At 49.3% G+C, this 17,072-nt stretch overlaps 1 protein-coding gene across 1 annotated transcript; it reads left to right on the top strand.

Moving 5' to 3' along the window:
* The first annotated feature begins 1,105 nt into the window (after nt 1-1,105).
* On the top strand, nt 1,106-2,041 carry LOC120395401 (olfactory receptor 51G2-like). Its single transcript, XM_039519765.1, has one exon. The coding sequence runs from the start codon at nt 1,106-1,108 to the stop codon at nt 2,039-2,041; it is 936 nt and encodes a 311-aa protein (XP_039375699.1).
* The last annotated feature ends 15,031 nt before the right edge of the window (nt 2,042-17,072 follow it).

Genomic DNA, 17,072 nt, shown 5'->3' with positions numbered 1-17,072 from the left:
ATTTCACCCTCACCTCTTACATGCACATGGATGACATAACTTGCACACTCAAGTGGATATTAGTGCAAACCTGGTTTTCCACTATTCACCCATGTGTGATGCCAAACCCTCTCGCACCCAACTGAAGTAACTGTCTGTGTCATTTTGTAACTTTGCAGATATTTACGGACCCTTGCATGGTGAGAGGATGCAGGACCTGTGAGAATGAAGAGAAGCTTGTACAGTGAATGGACTGTCTGGATTCAATCAACATTGCTGAGGCAAAGCATTTCAGCTCCTCTTGGAGGGACTCTTGGGGGTAAAAGTGTATCACCTGGTGCATTTGGTAAGGGAAGGTTAATAGAGCCCTGTTCTCAATGAATTAACCCATGTAAATCTGGAGTGATACCATTAAGACAATATTGAATTCAGAATCAGGCCCTAAGAATTTATCCCATGTGCTGGAAAGAGGCAGACACATTTATAAATAGCTTCAATTCCGGACAGATAAAAACAATGACCAATATCACCATGCACTTGCACACATGCCATGATACAATGGATCAGAAAGAGTGTCTGTGGGAAGGTCACAACTGTAAAATCACATAGTGCACAATAGGCTATGGAACTCCCAGCTCAAGATATCTATGGGGCCAAGAGCTTAGAAGGCTTCAAGGAGGGATGAGATGTTTATATCGCTAAAAATTAAATCCCATTAGAGTTGTGAGGATCTCTTTTTAAAAAGTCTTGGAAGGGATCTAAACTTTCCTGATTTACACCACAAAATATGTCTAAGTAGTGGGTGTCAGGGGAAAACTTTCCCTGGGAACAGGTTATCTCAGCTGCCTATTGCAGGACTTGTTCCACTTTCTTCTGAAGAATCTAGGAAATGGCCACTCAGTACTGAGCTGAATGGACCACATGTCTGATCCAGTTTGGCAGTGCCTATCTTCCTGGTGGCGGTGAAAATCCAAGCCTATGTAGTCACTCATTTTCCTTGAGCTCCTGGGAGTCTCTGGACTTGCATTGAGAGCAGAAAGATGTCTCCCTATATATCATCTAGTCTCTTGTTATTTCTCCTTTCAGAAACTAAAGTTCAAATCTCCTTGGACCTGCCCAGGACATTATGTCAGCTGTCAATGACACCAAATTCAACCCTGCAGTGTTCCTTCTCACTGGGATACCAGGGCAGGAAGACGTCCATCTCTGGATCTCTGTCCCCTTCTGTTTAATGTATGTTATTTCTATAGTAGGAAATTCAGTCATTCTGTTCATTATAAAAGCAGATCCAAGCCTCCATGAGCCCATGTACATTTTCCTTTCCATGTTGGCCATCACAGACCTTGGCTTATCGATAGCCACTATACCGACGATACTGGGAATATTCTTGTTTAACTCTATGGAAATCAGCTTTAATGCCTGTTTTACCCAGTTGTTCTTTATTCACTTGCTTCAATGCATTGAATCTTCCGTGCTCTTGTTGATGGCCTTTGACCGCTTCATTGCGATCTGTAACCCACTGAGATATGCTTCCATCTTAACCCTGCCGAGAATAGCAAAGATGGGACTGGTGTGTTTGCTAAGAGGAATAGCCGTAATATTCCCACTCCCCCTTCTCCTGAAACGGTTCCAATACTGTCGAGCCAATGTCCTCTCCCAATCCTACTGCCTGCACCAGGATGTCATGAAGTTGGCTTGTTCAGACATCACAGTCAACAACCTCTATGGCTTGTCTCTTTCACTCTTAATGATGGGGTTGGATTTACTGCTCATCTTCCTCTCGTATGTGATGATCCTGAAAACAGTGCTGAGCGTTGTGTCCCAGTCAAAGTGCCTGAGGGCCCTGAACACCTGCATCTCCCACCTCTGTGTCGTCCTGCTTTTCTACACTACAGAGATAAGCTTGACTGTGATACACAGATTCGGGAACAGCTCTACTCACCTGCTTCAGATTCTCCTCAGCTACGTCTACCTTCTGGTCCCGCCCCTGATGAACCCAGTCGTGTACAGCATGAAAAGCAAACACCTTCGATCGAGGATAATCAGATTGTTCATCAAGTGAAGGGTCAGTTCATCACCCACTTCCAGCACTGGTGACCCAGGAGACGAAAAACTCAGGACACAGACATATATTCCATCCTGGACCCTTACATCTGAGACAAGATGAGCTACTCATCTCCTCTCTATAGAAAGAGGTGGAGACGGGGTCTAAGTCTTGGAGGAATGGGAAAGAGACTGACCTACCTGGTGGTGAGTGAAGACAGCACACAGGGGGAAGGCGACCAACGCAGGCAGCAGCATTTGCAAAGAGCCTGTGTTTGTGGAGAGCCAGGGGACCGGTGGGATGTTGGCCCATAAAGAGCCCTATTTGTAGCTGCTCCAACCTCACAATTCCTCTTGATACAGTCAATAAAGAGAAGGGACGTGGATGTTGTTTCCTATTACACCTGGCCTGCCCCTGTCCTGTCTCTGGTTAAACATCCATAGGCCATGGAGAAAGCTGCAGAGCTGTTCTGCAGTCTCAGTCCTGATTCACTGTGAGCGCTCTGGTTGCTGTGTGATCCATGAGGGGTTATTCAAGGTGCACAGACACCCACCCTTCCCCTACGCCCTCAGCCAGGTGCTTGTGACTGAGTCGTGTCAGACACATGATTAACACAGAAGCCCCTGGAGAAGCCTTTCAGGCAGCCCCCCCTGCACACAGTTGATGTCTCAGCACCGCACACCTGCTGAGCCCATTCCCCCTCCCCCGAGCAGAGCTGCCTGTGTGAGTCAGGGTCTGACACACAGGAGTCCTGACAAGAGACTGAGGCCCAGTTTCTCTCCCCGTCCCCTGTGTTTGTGCTGCCCCAGCTGCTTTCCAAGGGGTGGAAATGGGAATCAGCTCCCCCAGAGAGGCCCAGGTAGCTCCTGTCCCAGTCCAGCCCATTCACTGTAGGGTGAGCACCTGTTCAAAAGGCAACAGTGGAACATATGCAGGGGACCCATCCCCTGCGTGGCCCCGCCCCTGCTCTGCCTTTTTCCCTGAGGCACCTCCCTCTGCCCCATCTCTTACCTGAATCCACAACCGCCTGCTCCATCCCCTTCCCCCTTTGCCCCCCCGCCCCATCTCTTCGCCGAAACCCAGGAGTGGCGCCAGAGTTTTTGGCGCCCCAGGCAGAATTCGGGGGGCAGCATTTTGTGCGCACCCTATGGGGCGTGCGGGAGCTTCCAGTTCCGCTCCCGTCGCGCTGCTGAAGAAGGACCGTTCGCCAAAATGCCGCAGGCGACAGCGGCAGTCATTGAGCTGCTCAATTGCCTGCCGCTGTTTTCTGCGACATGTAGGCAGAAGGTCCTTCTTCGGCGGCGCGACGGGAGCGGAACCAGAAGCTCCCGTGCGCCCCGTGGGGAGCGCACAAAATGCCGCCCCCTGAATCCTGGTGCCGTAGGCGACCACCTAGGGTCGGCTAATGGAAGCGCCAGCCCTGCCGAAACCCCACCCCCTGCTCCTCCTCTTTACCTGAGGCTCCAACCCCTCTCCAAACTCAAAGCCAGAGCCAGGCCATGGTAAGATCTGCCCAGGTTTGCAGAACCACATAAGGAGCCCCAGACCTTACTCCTATCCTGGGCAGGTGGCTGGTGGGCCCGAGAGCAGCCCCCATCTTCTATCACCAAACCCAAGACATACCCCCAGGGAAGTTGGAGAGTCCAGGTCTCCCCACATTGGCCCAGAATTGGAAGAGCAGGGGGCAGAGATTTGAGGGAAGAGATGAGGCAGAGGGTGTGGCAAGCCTGAAACATTGCTAACCACAGCAGGCAAGGCAGGGGAGTCTCCTGAGGAAAGGAGGAGGATGGGGCTGGAGGGTAGGAGAGTTTGTGTTTTGGAGAAGACTGAAATAATGCGACCCCACAAAGGGGGCTCTTATTTTAAGTACCCCAGGCTGAGAGTGAGTCATTGCGAGCACCAAAGAGGTAAGGGCAGGGTGCCTGCAGGGCTACCTCAGGCCCCAAGGGGGCACTCTGGGGTGGTCCCCATCCACAGGGACTTGGTCAAAGTGGGCTGTACTCTTGGAAGCTGTTAGCAGCCCCCAGGCTGCTCTAAACTCTGCACTGCTCTGTGACTCAACAGAGTTGGCTTTGATTCCCTTGCCATGTGTGACCATGGGCAAGCTACTAACTGTCTCTGGACCTCTGCACAGGCGTATCATAGCCCTGCCCTGCCTCACAGCGGTGGCGGGCGGAGAAAGAGATTCCAGGTGCTCAGATACTCTGTGACCCTAAGCTCAGGGCTGTGTCAGGTTCCACAGAGCAACGTCCCTGACATTTGTCTATAAAAGGTTTCCTAGCTGAGCCTCCTGTGACAGCTGCTTCTGGGAAGCCCTGTGACTCCAGCATCTTGGTGTCTGTGGCAGATGTGGGGGTGCTCAGGGGTGACAGTGAGGGGTGGGTAGTGGATTTCTGAGAGGAGCGTTGGAGCATCACAGGGACATCAGGAGTTTCAGCACAGTCACTGGACACGTGTTTGCAGCCATACAGACTGAATGTGTCTAATGGCCAAACAATGGAGCAACAGCCACAGGGGCTTCATCTTAAACTGTCTGGCTGGGAGAAATCAGTCTGAGGGAAACGGTCAGCTCCACACCACACGTTGGCCCTGTAACATGGACACAGCTGAGCACTACGGTGGTGAGTGGGCCCAGGCTCACACAGGTTTCAGCACAGGCTGCTTCCACAAGAAAAGAGCAAACCAATGGGAAGATGCTCTCAGAGACACAGGGTAGTTAGTCTGGGTCCCAAGAGCTCCTTGATGTCCCAAGAGAATGTAAGTTGAGCTAGTTCTGTTCCTGTATCTCCAGAGCAAAGCCTGTCTAACTTAGCTTGTAATGAGATGTCAGATAGACGAGTGTAGATGTGTGGCAGCTGCCTGTTATTTTACAACCATTTTCTCCAATGCTTTGTGCTGTTTTCCAATAAACCTCCTAGTTTTAAGGAGGCTGGGGGTGACTGTATAGCTCTGGTCACAATCACCCAAAGGGAAGAGACTGAGGTGTCCAGTTAGACGTGCTTGGTGATAAGCAGCAAAGAGTCCTGTGGCACCTTATAGACTAACAGATGTATTGGAGCATGAGCTTTCGTGGGTGAATACCCACTTCGTCGGATGCAAGTATTCACCCACGAAAGCTCATGCTCCAATATGTCTGTTAGTCTATAAGGAGCCACAGAACTCTTTGCTGCTTTTACAGATCCAGACTAACATGGCTACCCCTCTGATACTTGGTGATAAGCGTTTAGCATACCCGGTGTGTTGTTCCCAGCTCAAAGAGTGGGACAATTGTGAGACTCCACGCATGACAGGAAAGGACTTGGTTTAGAGGTTAAAGAGACCATATATCCCAGTTTTACTGTGACAATCCCAATTCTTCTTGGCCAGCATCTATCTGTGTTGAGTGCCTATCAGCATTCAGAGGAACAACTTGTTTAAGTTGCATCCAAGATAACGATCCACTCAAGACAATGATTCATAGAGTTCAAGGCAAGAATTAACCATTAGATAATGTAGTCCAGAGGTTCTCACACTGGTGAGGGGGTGTGTGTGGAATATATTCTGTGATCGGCGTCAGAAGCAAAAAACATCCTGTGGGAAAAAAACATCCTGTACACATTCTACCCATAGCAGCGAATAACGAGCTAAGCTGATTCCTCCAGACAGATCTGGTCTTCATTCGGTGCTGTGTGTTTGTCTCTAGGTGGCGCTGTGCATTTTGTTGGATTTCTGTTAAGCATGCACTGCATAATACTGACATAGGCGGCAGGTTCGTATAATTTTTGGTGGGGCCCAAAATGGTGGTGCCCCCCCCCACTCTCACCCTGTAAGCTGATATAAAATGAAGCTACAATGCGTCAGCACTACAAGATTACAAGGGTCAATTAAAAGTGGAAAGTCAGAAGCAGCACTTGCCTGCTTTAATATACAGTATTAAATTTTGTTGCACCTGTTGTGACAAAGTGGGAATGTTCTTAATGTTTTCTCTGAGTACTGTGTGGGTGCCTCAGTTTCCCCTGCAAAGTGCCAACTGACGGTGTTGGGGACAAAGAGATCAGGTGGCCTCCTTGTCCGGAAGAGACACAAAGGCCAGATGAGGGAGTGTCAGTTTGGAGCTGGCTGGGGAAATCGGGAGAGGCCCAGAACTTGGGTCTGGGCTCCCCACCCCCCAAGATGGACCTGACTGAGGGGTCCTGTTTTCTGTACCTACAAGCTCTGTTTTAGACTGTGTTCCTGTCATCTAATAAACCTTCTGTTTTACTGTCTGGCTGCTGGCAGCCGAGGACCTGGAGAGCCCCCTGGACCTGCTGCTCTTCAGCCTCACGGTGCCCTGGCCCAGCCCCGGCAGGAGGGAAGGCGAGGATCTCCGGCTGCGGGGCTACCTGCTCAGCACCGACGAACCCAGCCGGCTGCTCACCTCCTCACACACTCCAGGAGCCCCTCGCCGCCATCGCAGCCTGGGCTCGGCTCTAGGGACCCGTTTCCGTCCCTCCCCAGCTCCTCACACACACTGGGTAGGGCCGCCCAGAGGATTCAGGGGGCCTGGGGCAAAGCAATTTTGGGGGCCCCTTCCATAAAAAAAAGTTGCAATACTATAGTAACATGTATTTGGAAATGTAAAAAATAACTAGTGAAAATTAATTTGTAATAATTTGAAAATACACCAAATACATTATTTAAAAACATTAAATGCTTTACTGGTCTGTTTACATTTGCAATTACATAATGGGCTGTTGCTGGGTGATGGTTGGTGCCAATGGGCTGTCACTGCCTGGAGGTGGTGCTGCTGTTGCCCAGGGCTGGGTGGGAGCTGGGCTCTGGGGGTGCCTGGCTCACAGGGGCTGGGCTCAGGACTGTGGGAGATGGGGTCGGAGGTTGTCTGGCTCAGAGGGCTCGCCTCGGAGCTGGTGTCCGGGCTGTGGGGGGAATGGGGTCTGGGGGGTGTCTGGATCAGAGGGCTGGGCTCGGAGCTGGGGTCAGGGCTGTGGGAGGAATGGGTACAGGGGATGTCCGGATCAGAGGGCTGGGCTCGGAGCTGGGGTCAGGGCTGTGGGAGGAATGGGTACTGGGGTGTCCGGATCAGAGGGCTGGGCTCAGAGCTGGGGTCAGGGCTGTGGGGAATGGGTACAGGGGATGTCCGGATCAGATGGGCTGGGCTCAGAGCTGGGGTCAGGGCTGTGAGGGGATGGGGCCGGGGTGTGCCCAGGTCCGAGGGGCTGGGCTTGGAGCTGGGGGTCAGGGCTGGGTGGGGAGGATGGGTTTGGGGGGGTGCCCACCTCAGAGTGGCTGGGCTTGGAGCTGGGGGACAGGGCTGGGTGGGGAGGATGGGTTTGGGGGGGTGCCCACCTCAGAGTGGCTGGGCTTGGAGCTGGGGGACAGGGCTGGGTGGGGAGGATGGGTTTGGGGGGGTGCCCATCTCAGAGGGGCTGGGCTTGGAGCTGGGGGACAGGGCTGGGTGGGGAGGATGGGTTTGGGGGGGGTGCCCATCTCAGTGGGGCTGGGCTTGGAGCTGGGGGTCAGGGCTGGGCCTGGGGGGTAATGGGGTCGGGGGGTGCCTGACAACCACCTCCCTGAGACCCCCCCAATCCAACCCCCCTTCCCTGGCCCCTGACCGCCCCTCCCCCCACAGAACCTGTGCCCCCTCCCTGCCCCCTGAGTGTCCCCGGGACTCCCTGCCCCTTAGCCACCCCCCCTGCCCCGGCTGCTTACCCCCGGCTCACCGCGCAGCAGCCGCATGGCTCCGGAGGGGGCTGAGCTCTTCCCCGCTCAGAGCCGCGTGGGGAGGGGGCGGGGCCATGAGCTCCAGGCTGAGCTCAGCTGCCCCTGCTCGGCCCGGAGCTTGTAGCCCCGACCCCTCACCACGCAGCTCTGAGCGGGGCGGAGCTCAGCCCCACCCCCCCCAGCCAAGCTGCTGCTGCTGCGCTGTTTAGGACCCGGGGAACAAGCGGAGGAGGAGCGGCCCGTCCTCTGCAGCCAGGCGGGGCCGCGCTCCCGGTAAGGGGCCATCCCTCTCCCCCAAGCGGAGCCGGTAGCGCGGCCCTGCCCGGCTGCAGGGGACGGCCGCTCCTCGGCTCGCAGCGGCAGGATGAGCTGGGGCCCCAGCTCTAGGCACCAGCTTGTTTTGCTGGTGCCTAGAGCCGCCCCTGCCGGGCGGGGAGGGGGGAAGCTCCAGCCGTGGCGACGGTGGTGGCGGCGGCGGGGGGTGCGCTCCAAGCAGGGGAGAAAACATTGGTGGGGCAGAGCCCCTGCTTGGGAATATTCCTGGGGCTAAAGCCCCAGAGCCCCATATAAGTCGGCGCCTATGAATACTGAGGCCTGGTCTACACTATGTGGGGGATCAATCTAAATTATGCAACTCCAGCTACGTGAATATCATAGCTGAAGTTGATGAACTTAGATCTACTTACCGTGGGGTTTTCACTGCGGTAAGTCGATGGTTTTCACTCTCCCGTTGACTTCGCCTGCACCTCTTGCTCTGGTGGAGAACCGGAGTTGACGGGAGAGCGCTCAGCGGTTGATTTATCGCATCTAGACTAGACACGATAAATCAACCCCCTCTGGATCGATTGCTGCCCGCTGATCCAGCGGGTAATGTAGACAAGCCCTAAGTCACTGTCATCAGTACGTGGATCCACTTACAAACTCTGTACAAATACAAAAAATATCAAAAAACAAGTGGACTTATAATGTAAAACCACTACCTCTCCAGTTTGGTTCACATGCCAATCAGGAGAAGTGTGCCATCGCAGAAAAAAATGGAATTTGAACTGAAACAATAAAGCAATTAAATATAGTCAGGCATTTCTCAAATATTTGTATCAAATAAGCTGTTACTGTAAAAGAGGGGAAGGACAATGTTAATCTAATCCCCACGGGGCTTGCTACTCAAATTGTAAAAGCAATAAAACCAAAAAAGCCACCTCCTGCGCCAGAAGGCTGGACATCCCGGTGGACTGAAATACAAAATGGATGGGCTACAAACCCTCTCAATACAGGAAAGGTACAAATTTTGTTTACACTAGAAGGAGACGTTCCTCCATACATTAAATAATACCCAATTCCCCCCCTCCGTAAATACCAAACAAAAACCCTGAAACAAGTCATTAAAGAACTGGAAAAACGGAAATTAATCCGGAGGTGCTCAGTGCCTAACACAGCACCAATCTAGCCAGGTGAGAAGCCAGAAGGAACATGAACATTAACTATTGACTATCGAGGATTAAACAAAATTGCTAAGCAGGGAGCTCCCATAGTAGCTGCGTATCCTGTGCTGCTGGAGGTGGTATCCCAGAAATAAAGGGGTTTTCTGTACTGAATGTGGCAAATGGTTTTTAAAGTTTACTTTAAATCCAGAATCTCAGTACCAAACGGCTTCTGTGTTCCAGGGTACTCGATATTGATAAAATGTTTTGCCTGTGGGGTACTGCAAGACACTCAAAATATTCCATGTCGCTGTAAAAATATGTTAAAAAATGTCACAAATAAAAAAAAGCGTGAAATATATAAATACTTGCTTTGTAGGAAGTAAAACAGAAAAGAGCATGAAAGGGTTAGTGCAGCAGTTACTGGGTTGGTGCTTAAAAAACCACAATAAACCTAAACAAAAGAAGCAGCTAGTGCATGGGGAAGCGTGAAAAAGGGGTTAATGAAAGTATCTACTTTGCCCGCCCCTAACAATAAGTTCCCTTTTGTTTTGTATTGTAGTGTTAAAAAATTCTGTATTGTTAGAATACAGAATATTGGTGCTGGGGAAAAAAACCCCTGTTGCGTACTATACCAAAGCATTAACAGCTGCAAAAAGCAAACTAAAACTCTGTAAGCAATGTACATCAGAAGGAGGAAGCCTGCCAAAGAATCAGTGAGGCCACTGGATGACTGAGGTGCTAAAGAAGCATTCAGGGAAGATGAGGCTCTTGCACAGAGGCTCAATGTATTCTTTGTGTTGGTCTTCACTGAAATAGGAGTAAACAATGAAATGGCAAAATTTGCAACTCAATATACTGAAGTCCAAAGAAGATTACAAAGAGTTACAGTGCAAAGTGATGCACATTGGAAAACATAATCCCAACTATACATAAAAAATGATTGGCTCTAAATTAGCTGTTTTCATTCAAGAAAGACATCCTGAAATTATTGTGGATAGTTCTCTGAATACATCCACTCAATATCCTGGAGGACTCAAAAATGGTAACAGAATATTTGGGAACCATAAGGAAGAGGACAGATAATACGACAAAAAATATCATATTGTCTCTATATAAATCCATGGTGTGCCGACACCTGGAATACTGTGCCCAGTTCTGGTTGCATATCTCAAAAAAGATATATTTGAATTTGAAAAAGTAAGGAGAAAAGCAAGAAAAAGGTTTAGGGGTGTGGAATAGCTTTCATATGAAGAAAAATTAAAAAGACAGGGACTGTTCAGCTTGGAAAAGAGATGAGTAAGGGGGATATGATAGAAGTCTATAGAATCATGAGTGGTGTGGAGAAAGTAAATAAGGAAGTTAGTTACTCATTCTCATAACACAAGAACTAGGGGTCACCAAATAACACAAGACTAGGGGTCACTAGGGGGGAGGGGGATAGCTCAAGGGGGATAGCTCAGTGGTTTGAGCATTGGCCTGCTAAACCCAGGGTTGTGAGTTCAATCCTTGAGGGGGCCACTTAGGGATCTGGGGCAAAAATTGGTCCTGCTAGTGAAGGCAGGGGGCTGGACTTGATGACCTTTCAAGGTCCCTTCCAGTTCTAGGAGGTTGGTATATCTCCAATTATTACTTTATTACTAAATGAAATTAATAGGCAGCAGGTTTAAAAGAGAAAGGAAGTATTTCTTCACACAACACACCGTCAGCCTGTGGAACTTATTGCCAAGGGATATTGTGAAGGCCAAAAGTATAACTGATCAAAAAAGAATTAGATAAATTCATAGAGGATAGGTCCAACAATAGCTATTAACCAAGATGGCCAGGGACAGCGCCCCATGCTCTGGGAGTCTCTAAAGTTCTGACTGCCAGAATATGGGACCAGATGATGGAGAATGGATCTCTCGATAATTACCCTGTTTTGTTCATTCTCTCTGAAGCATCCGAACTGGCCACTGTCAGAAGACAGGACACTTGGGTTAGATCGACTATTGGTCTGACACAATATGGCCGTTCTTATGTTTTTACTCTATTCCACTGATGGATAAGCTGGTGTAGCCACCCTAGCAGACGTCCATGGTAGTGTGACCATACCTCCCATTGTGGTCGGGGAAGTGCCTTTTTTAAGCCCTGAGCCAGCCAATCTGACTTTTTTTTTCCCCCAAAAGGAGACATTTGTCCCTTTTAATCTTGCTCTTGCTGACTTGATCAGTAGGCAACAGCAAACGGGAGAAATGCCCGTTCTGTCATAAAAGCGGGGAAGTGGGATGCGGCGGAATGTTCAGGGGAGGCGAGTGGGGGTGCCAGCCCCCCGCACAGGGGGTGATGTGGAGCTGGGGTGGGGAAGCAGCATTCCAGCCACAGGTGACAGACTCCTGACACTTGAGGGGGCCCCTACAGGGTTCCAGTGATGGGCAATAGCCTCATATGGGGGAGAGCTTGTGCTGCCACCTAGGGGTGTGGTCCTGTAACATGAGGGACAGAGGCTCATGATGTGAACTAGAGCTGGGCTGGAAAACAGAGAGTTTATTTGCCCCATGAAAAATATTCACCCAAATTAAAATGTTTCCTTTTCATCCATTTTTCTGAGAGGAGTTTTCATAGAAACTGGATCATTTTTCTTTGAAATTTCAGCTACCATTGTGCTGCCCAGTTGCAGCTGCCTGAATCCCCAGGAGAAATTGGAGGCTTTTCATCTGCCTCTTCCTTGAAACAAATGAAGGTGGCATTGACAGAGTCTCTGGCTGCACAGTGGGTATGGAAAGGTCAAAACTTCCCAACCAGTCTATGGCTGAGGTATTGTGCCCATCAGCTACTCTAACCAGCCCTCCCATCTCTGTGCAGCCCCCTCCATCCTGTACAAGGCCCCTTCAGCAGACCCTGTGGGCAGTGGCTGCTGTGACAGGCCCTGGTAGCACATCTCTGATGAACTTGTGCTAGCAGAGAGCTGGAGAGGGTCCTAGAGCAGTTGTGGAGGCCCAGAGATTGTGGGTAGGTGGGTCTAGCTACCAGTGGATCACTGAGATCTGTGCATAACTTTGGGGATTCAGGGATTCTGGGTCCCCCTTTTCATTCCTCAGGGACAAGGGAAGGGACCTCCCACCCGGAACGATCTGAGGGAAATTCCCAGGCAGGGAGTCTTGTGGAATCTCACTTTCCTGGCTGCACCCTGGGTTTGTAATGCAGGAAATGGGGCTGCTGGGCAGAAATATGGTCCTATATTATTAACTATTATTATTCTTTATTATTCATTTTATTTCAGCAAGATCACAACGGTGTCAGCATCATCATTACCACTCGGCCATCCCCAAGGGAGCCATGCGATTAATCGGAACCATAAGAACAATGATGAGGAGCCTGGATTGCAGGAGTAGAGCCTGCAGCAGGGCTGGCGCCGCAGTCTGCTTGGGCAGCATCACCACATCCCCTGTGATTTGGCCTCCTGCAGTTTGCCATTGGCTGTGACAGGGGTTAGAGCTGGTGCACACTAAGCCAAGCAGCTGAGGTTCCCTGATGGCCAAGTGGCCCCAAGGGAATGTGCAGACATGCTTCATAAAGACAGCTGCCTCCATGTCTGAACAGATACTGCCTGCTGCCTGTACTCCAATGACTCCTTGTCCTTTATGGTGAAGATCTCTGGTGTCAGTGGCTTCCCTTCTAGCAGGAATTGGGTACGTTGGCAGGTTTCACTAACTTTAAAATGTGCAGTGAAGGGGAAAGGCTGCGAGCTGTTTCCATTAGCAGATGTTCTGTGCAGTGGCGGACGACTCAGCTGGGCTGTTGGGGTGACTCAGTGGTGGACTGGAGGGCAGACAGCACTAGGTAGCATGGGAACCCCTCCCCTAAATCTGCCCATGCTCCATGGTGGGATGTTCAAGCTACACAGAAATGTGACTTTTATAGCGAGCTCAGAGTGTTAGAAACTTGATGCCCTGAGTCAGGATTTCTCAAGGGGTCCCATTTCTCGAGGTTCTTTGTGCTCTGGGCCTGATACTGCCAGGGATTCGGTAGAGGAGACCCCACAGAATATCAGTGACTAGTTCCCAAATTACCTCAGATTTATTTGGTCATGGGAATTTAACCAGCAAATGCATTTTCAAAGGTTTTATCTCTGGCTTGATTGTGAAGGCAGGAATTCAGAGCTGCATTGCTCTGTGGTAACGCATATTTCTATTTCCTGACTAGCTGAGGGCTCCCGCATGTCAGCCCTGTTGATACCACTCCGAGTTACAGGGTTGCCAACATCGCTGCCCCATCTCTGGTCTCCCAGTGCCAGATGTCAGGCCTCTTAACTTTCCCTCTCATGGGGTGGAATCCCATTTTCCTCCCACCCTCAAACTGGGCCCTTGACTACAGCACAATGTGGGTCGATTGTGCTTGCCCAGCAGTTCGCAGTGGCTTTGGCACCTGTGGTTCTTCCCTCTGGGACTCTGTGACAGTGGTGAGACGAGAGACCAGCCAGCCTGCTTGAACCAAAATAGGGTTTAATATGAATAGAAGGAATAAAGCCTAAGATGGGAGAATAAGAGGGTTTTCAAACAACAGTCTGTACACGTCTCTGACCCCAAATCCTCCCACTCTAACAGGGACCCTGGCAGGAAGAGGGCTTTCAGACATCTCCAGCGGTGTTTGTGCCTGTCAGTCCAAAGTGCTTCTCACCAATAGCTACACCACCTGTGGACAGACTCCTATCACTGGCAAAAAAGCTGTGTAACGTGGCTGGAGCCCAGTAATAGGTTTTTCCCAGCTTGTAGCTCCACTGTCCCTCAGCCTCCTTGAAATGCTCACTGACAGATGGCTTTTCTTACTGCGTGTTTTCCAACAGCCTCCTATTACTTTTACTGGTTTCACCCAATACAGCCATAACATAAAGTTCCCAAATGTTAACCCAATATAGTTATACAGCAAACATCCCCAGAATTGGGTTTAACAGACACATTCATTATGGCAGCTCAGCTTCATGTCTGTCCCAGTACCATTCCTGGGTGCTATGGATTTTATGAATAGAGGAAAGAGACAGTCAGAGAGAGAGAGAGAGAAAGAGAGAGAGAGAGAGCAAGAGAGAGAGAAATAGACTACTTTCATGTGTGAAATGAAGTTCCATTTCCATGAATACTCACGCATTTGACCTTCAAGTATCAGAGGGGTAGCCATGTTAGTCTGGTTCTGTAAAAAGCAACAAAGCATCCTGTTAGTCTACAAGGTGCCACAGGACTCTTTGTTGCATTTGACCTTGAAATTCACTTCCTGCAAACCCTCAGCGTGCCTGAATGACAGGTGCTGAGGTTACTATGTACTAGAGAGTGAGAGCTCGGGGAATGGATATTTTCTGTACTGACCCCAATGCCTGTTACCGCTCCAGATACAGGCTACAGACTGACAGAACAGAACCTGAGGAGAACCAGTCAGCTATTAACCCAGGGACAGAGGAGCTACTAAAATTTTGTTTGCTGACAAATGACTGAATGAGGGCTGAGACCCTGAGATGTTTTCAGGTTGTGATGAAATTCAAAAGAGATATGCTACATTTTAAGTCCCACTGTAACCTGAGAAGTCATCTCTGAAAGAAGATCAGAGGGGAAAGAATGGGTTGACATGTGTGTACCAAAGAACTGATGTGTAATTGTTATGCCAAAACATTTAATTGTAATATAGATATTACAAACCAAACTTTCATGACATGATTTTATGTTGAAAGTCAGCAGCAGAGTTGTTGGAATCTCTACAGGAAGGATCAGTGGTAACTTTACTGCTTAATGGCTTTTGCGTTTGAAAGTGTATTAGACGTCACATATTTCACATGCTGTTTGCAAAGCGTTTATGCTATGAAATCATTTTCAGTGAATAGTTGTATGATACTATCTCTTAGTAACAGATCAGAGGCTGTTTCTAACACTTAAATTTCGGATTGTGCATCCAATCACACTTGAAGACTTGTGCAAGTATTTCCAAAAATTCCTGACAAAACAGACCCGCCGGTCTCTGTTTCAGTAAAGATATAGGAAAGGAGTGTTTATTAGTGATTGTGTTAACTTACACCCATCATGCAAATGTAGTGTTTGCACTATTCACCCATTTGTGATGCCGTCCCCTCCCCCGCCCAGTTGAAATAACTCTCTGTGTTAGCTTGTAGCTTTCTAAATATCTGCAAACACCTGCATGGGGAGATGATGCAGGTCCTGTGAGGATGAAGCCTGTAGGATGATCATAAATTGTTGGGCAAAAGTCAACATGGTTTCTGTAAAGGGAAATCGTGTCTTACTAATCTATTAGAGTTCTTTGAAGGGGTCAACAAACATGTGGACAAGCGGGATCCAGTGGACATAGTGTACTTAGATTTCCAGAAAGCCTTTGACAAGGTCTCTTACCAAAGGCTCTTACGTAAATTAAGTTATTATGGGATAAGAGGGAAGATCCTTTCATGGACTGAGAACTGGTTAAAAGACTGGGAACAAAGGGTAGGAATAAATGGTAAATTTTCAGAATGGAAACAAGTAACTAGTGGTGTTCCCCGGGGTCAGTCCTTGGACCAATCCTATTCAACTTATTCATAAATGATCTGGAGAATGGGGTAAAAAGTGAGGTTGAAAAGTTTGCAGTTGATACTAAACTATTCAAGATAGTTAAGACCAAAGCAGACTGTGAAGAACTTCAAAAAGATCTCACAAAACGAAGTGATTGGGCAACAAAATGGCAAATGAAATTTAATGTGGATAAATGTAAAGTAATGCACATTGGAAAAAATAACCCCAACTATGCATACAATATGAAGGGGGCTAATTTAGCTATAACTAATCAGGAAAGAGATCTTGCAGTCATTGTGGATACTTCTCTGAAGACGTCCACACAGTGTGTAGTTGCAGTCCAAAAAGCAAACTGGATGTTAGGAGTCATTAAAAAGAGGATAGAGAATAAGATGGAGAATATCTTAGTGCCCTTATATAAATCCATGGTATGCCCACATCTCAAATACTGAGTATAGATGTGGTCCCCTCATCTAAAAAAAGATATACTGGCATTAGAAAAGGTTCAGAGAAGGGTAACTAAAATGATTAGGGGTTGGAACGGGTCCCATATGAGGAGAGATTAAAGAGGCTAGGGGTATGGCTACACTTGCGAGTTGCAGCGCTGGTGGAGGCTTTCCAGCACTGCAATTAGTAAGTGTCCACACCTGCAGGGCACATCCAGCGCTGCAACTCCCTGGCTGCAGCGCTGGCCGTACACCTGGCTCAGCATGGGGAATAAAGATTGCAGCGCTGGTGCTGCAGCGCTGGTCATCAAGTGTGGCCACACACCAGCGCTGTTATTGGCCTCCAGGGTATTAGTAGATATCCCAGACTGCTTTTATAAATTATTCTCTTTGTTTTGTTGTGAACTCGGAGCTCCGAAGCTCCGTTGATCCGTTGATCCCGGAGCTGCTTATCTACAAACACAGCTCCTGTTTGCTGTGATCAATCTGTGAACAATCAAACGAGATAATGAGGCAGGCAGGGAGTGAGTGTTTGCTTGACAGAAACGGGGCAGAGGGCAGAGAGGGAGTCCGTTGGCTGCAGGCTGTTTGCAGTTAAGAGTTAAGGGTAAGGGATCGGGAACATGTTCTGATTTTTCAAGGCAGGAAGGTAACACACAGTGTTGGCTCCAAAAATCCACACTCTCTCTCTCGCCTGCTCCCTGTCACACTACGCCCCACCCCACCCCCCTCTTTTGAAAAGCACGTTGCTGCCACTTGAACGCTGGGATAGCTGCCCATAATGCATCACTCCTAACAGCGCTGCAAATGCTGCAAATGTGGCCACACACCAGCGCTAGTAGCTGTGAGTGTGGCCACACACCAGCGCTGGCCCTGCACAGCTGGACGACCAGCGCTGCAAATACCAGCGCTGCAGATTTGTAAGTGTAGCCATACCCTAGGACTTTTCTGCTTGGGA

Source organism: Mauremys reevesii, linkage group 1 (assembly GCF_016161935.1).
Source record: "Mauremys reevesii isolate NIE-2019 linkage group 1, ASM1616193v1, whole genome shotgun sequence".
Taxonomy (NCBI): Eukaryota; Metazoa; Chordata; order Testudines; family Geoemydidae; genus Mauremys; species Mauremys reevesii.
Note: the sequence above shows the minus strand (reverse complement) of the source record. Positions and strands in the feature narration are given on the sequence as shown.

Coding starts and splice junctions, on each gene's coding strand:
- LOC120395401 (XM_039519765.1), top strand. CDS start 1,106: ATGTCAGCTGTCAATGACACCAAATTCAACCCTGCAGTGTTCCTTCTC.